Source organism: Nothoprocta perdicaria, unplaced genomic scaffold, assembly GCF_003342845.1.
Source record: "Nothoprocta perdicaria isolate Ctin4 unplaced genomic scaffold, notPer1 scaffold_323, whole genome shotgun sequence".
Classification (NCBI taxonomy): Eukaryota; Metazoa; Chordata; class Aves; order Tinamiformes; family Tinamidae; genus Nothoprocta; species Nothoprocta perdicaria.
Genome location: NW_020455559.1, coordinates 36,078 through 45,716, shown reverse-complemented (window position 1 = coordinate 45,716; position 9,639 = coordinate 36,078). Strand labels below are relative to the sequence as shown.

The following is a 9,639-nucleotide window of genomic DNA, read 5'->3' as shown; positions in this document are numbered from 1 at the left end:
CAAAAACAAAACAAAACAAAAAAACCCGCTAAGATTAAGAGAAGGCAGAAACCATCACGGTGTGTCGTGGTGCAAACAGATAATTCCTTTGYATGGAGTAAATCACCTTGGTGGTCCTGCACGGATTCCTGCTGCAGGATGCCCTGGCACGGGCTCAATGTTGGGATTTCAGGCAATTCCTTGGTGCTTGAATGGATGTAATGCTGCTAAAGCTGAGAGCGGCTCCCAGCAGCTCCCATCCCCGTGCTTCTCCTGATTTTTTTTTTTTCTTTTCCCAATGGATTTTATTCCAGGTAAATGTTTCTCTGTGTTGTCTGGAAGGGAAGGAGGGAACGTGTTGGTGTCAGCTCTGCAGGATTTTCTCTGCCCTGGGGGAGTTTGGGGGTTTTGGCAGAGGGTCCCAGTGTTGTTTCGGCTGGGAAGCCCATGCAACGCTGAAATCCCAATGTGCTGTATCGGGAACTGCTCCCGGATCCCTGCTGCTTGCTCTGACAGCTGGAAATGGCTTAAATACCCCCCAAACCCTCGATCGAAGAGGAAAAATGTCCTGCTGCCTTCAGGTACCATTTGGAGCCAGTCCCTGGGATGCCCCCGAGTACCACCGAATTAGATATTTGTATTAAAAACACAACTCATTTTTGAGGAGGTTGTTGGGGATAGTGTGGGGCTACCCTCAACTTTAGGTTTTTTTTTCTCCTTCCCCAAAAAAGCATCGTGGATTTGGGTGTGCAAGGGGCGGCCTTTGGGACACATCCTCCGGGCAGCACGGCCTGCTCCCAGCAAGTCTGCCCTGTCCTGCCGCACTACATGGAGCTTTAGTCTTTTTTTGGGAAACGGGACAAATTTCCCGGGATTCCTGGTCTCTCTGCTTGCAGCTGATGTTTGTGGCTGCACAAAATGTGGAGCTTAGCTCCGCTTCCAAAGCCTGACCTGCAGCCTTGTCCATGCAGCAACTCCTCTGCTTTGATTTCTTCTAATAACAAAAGAGCTTTTGGGAGCATGTTAAAAATAGTATATAAAAATGCTCATTTTGCTGTGTTGAAAATGCTGTGGTGTTTTGGTGGCAGAAGGAAAGGTGCAGCCTCTGGGTTTCATGAACCGTGAAAAAAATGGGGCCTTTTGGCCCCTTCCTGAGCTGACCTGCCCCATTCCCGCGGGACTGCGGCGGCTTCGGGCTGCTCCGCTCGAGGAGCTGCCGCTGCGCTTAGCAGGGGTTGTTTGGGGTCACAATTTCGCTTTTTTTTTTTTTTTAATTTCCTTTTTTTTCTGCTTTTTTTTTCTCTCTCTCTTTTTTTTTCCCYCTTTTTTTTTTCCCCTCTTTGTTTAATTCAGAAAAAGAAATCGCCGCAAGCGACTGCCCGGCCCTGGCTGGGTTTTATTTGCTGCTCGCACAGGACCTGTTCCCAGGGCTGTGGTGCTGCTTTAAGGCTGGGTCCAGCACCGGGAGCTGGTGTGGGGCTGCCCCAAGCCCCCTTCCTCCCAGGCCTCCTCCCCGCTATGATTTTCTAATGATATTTCCAGATGCTGGAAGGCAGGAGGCATCTTTCCTCCAGCTGTGGACGTGTGTGCACAGAAGCACCCGCAGGGGAAAGTACCTTCTGGGCACCGAAGGACTCCTGCGCTGCAACTGCTGGTTTTAACTGCATTTATTTATTAAAGATGCTCTGCGTAGAGAACTCCACTGGAACCTCTCTCCTCCATGCAAGGAATGAGCTGGTGTCAGTGAAATCGGGCAGGGGGAAGCCCTTCATGGATGCTCTTTATTTTTGCGTGTGTGTTTGGGCCAAAAAGGGTCACTTCATCCTCTGGGAACTAAACTCAGCAGGCGGGGCGGGATGCGCCCGGGACCGCCGCGTCCCACAGCCGGGTGCCCAGCTTGGGCAGGATGCAGGTGTCCCGTGGGACGCTGCGCCGCCCGGCTGCTGYGGCTCCGGCTGCTCCGGGAGCGGGGGAGCTGGGAGGCAGCTCGGGCGGCGATCCCGACCGCTGGATGACACTTGGGATTGTCAAGCCGCATTAAGCTAAGCCTCGCTCAAGGGCTGCCCACGCGGCGGGGGGCTCCGATGCCGCGGGCCAGCGTGGGGCTGGGCACCGCAGCCCCTGCAGACGGCTCGGGGACCATGTGTGTGGTTGGGACCTGGCCCTCAAGCTGCCTTGGATCTACCCCTGTCCACCCTTCTTCCAGCCCTCCCTTCTTCATTCCTTCCTCTGTCTGCTTTTTCTTGCCTCATTCCAAATATTTTCAGCGCAACCTGGATCCACAGAGGTTTTTCATCCCAAAGCCTCCAAATGGAAGGAAACTCAAGGGCAAAATGGGGGTGAAGGCAGGGGTGGAGTGGGGGAGCTAACGGGTGACCATGAAGGGGGTGGCCGGTGCCAGAGCCTGGGCAGGTGCGAGGTGGCCCCTCGTCAGCCTCAGCTCATTAGCGCTGGACACAAGTAAGCAGCGACCCTTAACGCCTGTGTGAGGCCCCCAAAATTTCTCATGTGCTTCTCTAATAAAAAGCTGTTTGTGAGCTGCTGTTGCCTGGGGTGGCCAAGACCTGCGTGTTGCCAGGAGGCAGAGGGGCTGCCGGAGGGTGTTTGTCCCACCAGAAGGACATGTCCCTTGTGCTTCTTTCCAAAGCGGGATGGGATGTCCGAGGCTCTGTACGCACGAGGCGGGGGCGTTCGGAGGGGGATGCAGAGGGGCTGTGTCCAGGGAGGCCGGGGGGTTCGTGGGGTGCTGGGGCTCCGTGCTGACCTCCGTGCTCCGCTCCCGCAGCCGTGCAGCGGGGCCGCATGGCGCATCCGCAGAGCAGCCCCGGGCACTACCCGCTGGCCAACGGGGACCCCTACGCTGGCCACAGCTACCTGAGCGGCTTCATCTCGCTGCTGCTGCGCGCCGAGCCCTACCCCACGGCCCGCTACGGGGCCCAGTGCCTGCAGCCCAGCAACGTCATGGGCATCGAGAACATCTGCGAGCTGGCCGCCCGCCTCCTCTTCAGTGCCATCGAGTGGGCCAAGGGCATCCCCTTCTTCCCGGACTTCCAGCTCTCCGACCAGGTGGCCCTGCTGCGCATGGCGTGGAGCGAGCTGTTCGTGCTCAACGCGGCGCAGTGCGCCATGCCGCTGCACGTGGCGCCGCTGCTGGCGGCCGCCGGCCTCCACGCCGCCCCCATGTCGGCCGACCGCGTCGTCGCCTTCATGGACCACATCCGCGTCTTCCAGGAGCAGGTGGAGAAGCTCAAGGCGCTGCACGTGGATGCCGCCGAGTACGCCTGCCTYAAGGCCGTGGCGCTCTTCACGCCGGGTGAGCGCCCGGGGGACATGGCTAGCGGGGATGGGGAGGGAGGCCACGGGCCTGGTGGGAGGGCTGGGAAAGGGGAGGCTGGATGGGCTGGGACAGGTCAGAGTTGGGGGTGAATGGGGCTCAGTGGGGATGAATGGGCAGGGCTGGGGTGAATGGGGATGAACGGGCAGGGCTGGGTGTGAAGGGGAATGAATGGGCAGGGCTAGGTGTGAATGGGGATGAATGGGCAGGACTGGGTGAATGGGCAGGGCTGGGGTGAACCGGGATGAACGGGCAGGGCTGGGGTGAATGGGCATGAATGGGCAGGGCTGGGGTGAATGGGCATGAATGGGCAGGGCTGGGGTGAATGGGCAGGGCCGGGGTGAACCGGAATGAATGGGCAGGACTAGGTGTGAATGGGAATGAATGGGCAGGGCTGGGTTGAATGGGCAGGGCTGGGTTGAATGGGCGGGGCTGGAGTGAATGGGGATGAATGGGTGTGGTTGGTGTGAGAGGGAGAAGTGAGGCTGGGATGAATGGGCAGGGCTGGATGTGAATGACCTGGGTGGGGCTGGGTGTGAATGGGCGGGGCTGGGGTGAATGGGTGGGGCTTGGTGTCAATGGGAATGAATGGAGGGGCTGGGTGCGAATTGGAATGAATGAATGGGGCTGGGGTGAATGGGCGGGGCTGAGCAAGGCAGGGATGAATGGGCGGGGTTGGCTGGGTAGTGCCCAATGGGCTGGGGTTGAATGGGATTGGGGCCAAGTTGGGTGGGGCTGAGTGGGTGGGGCTAAGAAGGGTGGGGCTTAAGAGGGCGAGGCACCCCCAGCTGAATGGGGCGGGAGTGAATGGGTGGGACTGAGTGAGGTGGGACTGGAAGGGGCGGGGCTAAACAAGGTGTGGCTAAAGGGTCCTGCCCAATGGGGTGGCTTGGGTTGAGGGGCTAGGAGCTCCACCCCGTGTCCCAAATCCCTGCTCTGTGTCCCGTGGTGGAGGGATCAATGGTGGCGGCTGGGAGCTGCTGCCAGGGAAAAACCCCCACCGTCACCCAGAGCAGTTTCACCCCAAATGGACCTGGCTATTCGGATTCAAATGGAGGACTTGATTTTTCACTGCCAGATGACGGCATTCGAGCAGTCTCGAAGTGAAATAAGATGAGACTTTCCCATCCTTTCTGATTCTTAAAAAAAGCCCAAACCTAAAAGACAGCAGTRTGGGAGGAACGAGGCCTAAACAAAGCCAAACCCTGCTGATTTTCCACTCAGACCGGTAGCCCAAGGGATCCTTTTCGGTGCCCCGCAGCCAGGAGGCAGCCACCAACCTCTCATCTTGCTGAGTTTGAGCCCAGCTGGGGGCTACAACAAGAAAGTCTGCTGGGATTTGCAGCATTTTCCAGCATTTGAAGCAACCGAAAACAACTGCACCCCAGATCCTGTATCCCAAAGGGTTCCCAGCTGGATTTGGGGGAAGGGACTACACCCTCAGTGACTGATCTGGTTTTGGTTGTTTTTCTTCTTCTTTTTTTTTTTTTCCCCTGAAACATGGAGATTTGGAAGAGAAAAGCATTGGAAGATGCTTATTTCTACCTCTTGGAAATGCCCAAATTCCCAGTCCAGCCCATGCTCCCAGGCGGAAGGCTGTGCATGAGCCCTGCAAGGTGGATGATGATAAAGGATCCATAGTAGCTGGAAAAAAAAAAAAAAACAAACCAAAAACCTTTTCTGAAAGGCCCTGTTGCTTCCTGCCCTGTGGTGGTGCTGATACTGCCATGGAGCTGCAGTCTCCCAAGTGCTGCAGTAAAACGAGTGGGAGCCGGAGCCGGGACACGGCAGGAGGGACGTTGCCTGGCGTTTAAAACCACTGTGTCTAACCCAGCCTCGGAAAAGAGGGATGCAGGCCGTGCTGCAGCAAACCTCTCCCAGCAGGAGCAGGGCAGGAAGCAGCCGGCACTGGGTTAGCTCAGCCCCGTGCAGGGCAGCGTCCAGGCCATGCCCCAGTGTCACTTGCAAYGACTTTCCCCCTCTTGGAGAGCCAGTTTTCCCCCAGTGATAAAGGCTGAAGCCATTAGTGATATATTCCATATATTGAACCATTATATAATTATATATATAATGGTTCATCTGTATATATATATAATATATATTTATAATACATATATATACACGTCTGTATATATATATATGTATTATATAAATATATATTTATATATTTTTTATATATATGTGACTATCTTCCCTATAGTGTATAGAAACATGGCTTTGGCAAGAATTTGCCGAGTCTCTGCTTTTGACGGAGACACTTGCCATGACTTTCTGACAGATGATTTAATGGTTGGGGGGCAAAAGGAGTTTAAAGACCAAAGCAAAAGCCCCATTGGGACCCAGTTTGTGGGGCACGTGGCGGGTTTGGGGACGGCCCCGCTGATGCCGCTTTCTGCTCTTCCTCCCCGGTGCCAGATGCGGTGGGGCTGTCGGAGCTGGGCCCCGTGGAGAGCGTGCAGGAGAAGTCGCAGTGCGCGCTGGAGGAGTACGTGCGGAGCCAGCACCCGAGCCAGCCGAGCCGCTTCGGGCGCCTGCTGCTGCGCCTGCCCTCGCTGCGCCTCGTCGCGGCGCCCGTCATCGAGCAGCTCTTCTTCGTGCGCCTCGTGGGCAAGACGCCCATCGAGACCCTCATCCGGGACATGCTGCTCTCGGGCTCCACCTTCAACTGGCCCTACATCGCCATGCAGTGAGCGGCGCGGGCGCGAGGACGGCGTGGGGACGGAGCCAGCCCGGCGACGGCCTTAAAAAGGACCCGCTACCCCCCTTTACCCCGCCGTCTCCCCCCAAAATCCTCCCCGCCGCGGCCAGCCCTTGAGAACACAGAACTCGTGACCGCAGTGGCCTTGACAGCAATGGTGATTTTTTTTTTTCCTCCCCGCTATATCCCGTCCCCTGCTTGAGGGGAGTAAAAAGAAACGAAGGTCTCGGATCTGCGGAAAAAAATAGCTCCAATGCGGAGCGAAAGACTCCGGGAGCGGCTCCGGCGAAGCCGAGCCAGCACCCGGGCCCTGCTCTGGGTGGCACAGGGGCTCTCAGGGGCCCTGCACAAAGCGAGAGGCGCGGACTATTTATAAAAATAAAATAAAACCTATATTATATCCTAACCTCTCCATTTCCCTTGGACAATGAAAGTCTGTGTTGTTGTTGTAGTGGTTGTGGTTGTGGTTGTGGTTGTTGTTGTTGTTGTTGTTATTATTATTATTATTATTATTATTATTATTATTATTATTTCCTCTCCTTTTAATTTTAAGTACTTATTGCCTGGGAGGCGATGTGCTCCCCTGTGAATCGTGTGCTATTTTTTTTCCTTTTTTTCTTTTTTTTCCTGGCTTTTTCTGCTCTAAAAAAAAAAAATCCAACACCTTTTTTTTTTTTTTTTTCCTCCTGTGTGCTGCAATCGGCATCGCAATTAGCACTGACGGCTGCTGAACGCTCGCCAGGGCGCTTGCGCCCACCAGGCGCCCAGGGCCGCGCGCCGGGGCCGGAGCAGACCCGGCTGCTCCYGGGATGGGCTCCGTGTCACCCCAGGATGGCCCCGAGAGCGCCCGGCTCGAGCGCCTGGGCCCTGCCTGGTTCCCCACTCTGAGCCCTGCCTGGTGCCAGGCTCAGCCTTGTAGGGTCCTCCTTGGATCGCAGTATAGTCCTGGTCTGATCCTAGTATGGTCCTGGTCTGATCCCAGTATGGTCCTGGTCTGATCCCAGTATGGCCCTAGTCTCATTGCTAGTGATCCCGGTATGGCTCCGGGCTCCTCTCTGTATGTTCTCCCAGCTGAACCCAGTGCAGCTCCAGTCGTTCCCAGTACGTATCCCAGTCATATCCCAATACATTCCCCATGTGCTCCCACTACAGGGCTCCTCCAAGCGCAGCCCATTCCTTGGTGCCCAAGCAGCCCAGCGAGCGCGGGGGCAGAGGGGACAAACGTGACCCCCGGGCTCAGCCCTGGGCCCCCAGCCACCGGCTACGGGACCCCAACGGGGAGCAGCGCGCCCGGGATGGAGCCAGGAGAGCCCCCAAAACCCAGCAGCGGGAGCGAAGYCGGGAGCAGCGGCAGGGGGACGCGATGGCCACGCTGGAGTCGAGCGTGTTTTATTATAGGGTTTTAAAAGCCCATTAGAGAAAAGTCAAAAGTGGCCTTTTCAAACCAAAGGACATGGGCCCAGCTTCATTTGACCCTTCTATAAATAATGTCCAGCAGGGAATATTTTAAACAAACACCGAGTGGGCTGAATTATGCGGGTGGCGCGGAGCAACAGGAGACGAGGTGCTGGGAATTAATTCAAGGACGAGTTGGAAAAGGCCACAGGAAAGTTATTACCCTGGAAGAGAGTGGTGGGATCCGGCGTGCAGTGCCTGGGAAGCATTTTGGGGGGTTTAGGTGGGAGCTGCCTCTGCTTTGAGCCTCCTCTCCTGCTCCAAGTCCTATAGGAAAAAAAAAGCAAAAGAGAAAAAGGCAGAAAACAAAATTATATTGTGAGAAAGCTGCAGCTTGAGKAGTTGCCTCTGTGGAAATGATGGGCCGAGCTGTCAATCAAAGTCAATCAGGGAAAGGGAGGCCTTGGAAGCGGAACGGGGGCCATGCCAGGGATGGGGCGGGAAGTAAAAATAATAACCAAAAAAACAGAAAAGAGACACTTTTAAACACCCGAGTGCCTGCTGGGGCAGCACCAGGGGATTGGGGGGGTGGGGACTGCATCCGTTTTCGCGCATCAAAATGCAGCCTTTAGGGTTTTTTCTTTCCTTGATAGTGGATAATATGTCTGGAGAAAGTATAAAATTGCTGCTCCCGGCTCCGCACCGGGGGCTGTTTCAGCTGCTTTTCCCCGGCRTTGCCTCTATTTGCATCTAAAAGCRACCAGCCCGTCCCCGCATCCGCGCATCCCCATGTCCCAACAGCGGCTGCGGGTTTTTCGGGAGCCAGCGCCGTGCGAAGGGAGTCCAAGGGGACCTGGGTCTAGCCCTGGACGCTGCCAACCTTTAGCTCCCGCCAGGATGTTTCTCCCCACGTCTCCTGCATCCAACACTATCCCAACTCCGCTGCATCCTGGTGCTTGCAGCGCTGACGGCTGCTAATTTTAGTGGCCCAGAGAGGATCCAACGGCGGGCGCTGGCAGCGGCAGATAAATTTTGCCATCGATCGATTAAATAGCTGCTTGGCGGGGAGCAGAGCGCGGCGCCCGGCGGCTGGTCGGGGCTGGGCACCGCTGCCCCGCTTCCCGCTTGGCCGCCGCGCCGGGTGGCTCCATCTGCCACCGAATTTACTGATTGTCACTGGAATTAAACAAGTGAAAATTGCCTGTCAGGAAAATCTGTTAAATCGGAATTTATGTCAGTTAAAGAGAGAGAGAGATGGCAAAATTCCCTGGCGCGGCGCGCGGCCGCCGCGAGCTCCTCCCGCGGGCTGGCGCCGGCGGACGTGCCCAGCGAGCGTGCAAGGGGTCGCCCCGGGCCCTCGGGTTCCTGCAGGAGCTGGAGAAATGCCATGAAAAGCCCTAAAAAAGCAGATGGAAAAGCAAAAAGGGCGGGTGGTGGATGGCGTGCACGTGCATGCCCGTGTGGGCACGGGCCCGGGCGCGTGGGTGCGTGCGGTGTGGCGCGGTGCGGAGCCGATCGATGSCTTGGAGGTAAGTTTGCGGTCAGTAGCTAGAGTTGTGCGGAGGGCTCTGCGGCTCCTTAACCCCTCGGCYGCCGGGATGCTGCTCACGGGCCCGAGGCAAAGCCGGCGCCGGCGCCGCGGCCCCCTCGCTCCTCTTGGAGAACTCGTCAAGGTCGCCGCGGTGCCGGAGCTAATTTACAGGCGTGACATTAAGGCACCAGACAAAATCCGGCAACGGCGTCCGGGTGGCTTATATACGGCGGGAGGATTTATTGGCCGGCACAGGGGCTCGGGAGCTCGTGGAGCCCCTCGCCAGGGTGCCCACACATGCTGCAGACTGGGCCTGGCCCCGTCCCCAAAACGTCTGCACGGCCCTTTATCCATCCTTAACTGACTCCTTCATCCCCATTCCCATCTTCTTCCTCAYCTCCTTCTTCAATTTTCATTCCCATTCCTATCCTAATATCCATTACCAGTCTCATCCTTGTCTTCATCCTCATCTTTTTCCCATTGCCATCCTTATCTTTCTCTTCATCCCCATCCCTATTTCCATCTCCATGATCATTCTTTCTACATCCTCCTCCCCATCCTTCTCTTTATCACCATCGCCATCCACTTCTTTATCCTCTTTATCCTCTACCCCATTTTCAGTGCTGTTCCCGTCCCTATCCTCATGCTCATCCTCATTCCCATCTTCATCCTTGCCTTCTCCCCCATTGCAATTGTCACACC

The 9,639-nt window shown here is 56.3% G+C and overlaps 1 protein-coding gene across 1 annotated transcript in view; it reads left to right on the top strand.

Annotated features, from left to right (window-relative positions):
- LOC112950618 (nuclear receptor subfamily 2 group F member 5-like) overlaps positions 1 to 6,003 on the top strand; it is a 9,093-nt gene extending 3,090 nt beyond the window's left edge. Inside the window, exons 2-3 of the mRNA XM_026043218.1 lie at positions 2,765 to 3,292; positions 5,729 to 6,003. Of these exons, the coding sequence (XP_025899003.1) occupies positions 2,765 to 3,292; positions 5,729 to 6,003 (803 nt within the window). The remainder of the gene's footprint in view (positions 1 to 2,764; positions 3,293 to 5,728) is intronic.
- The last annotated feature ends 3,636 nt before the right edge of the window (positions 6,004 to 9,639 follow it).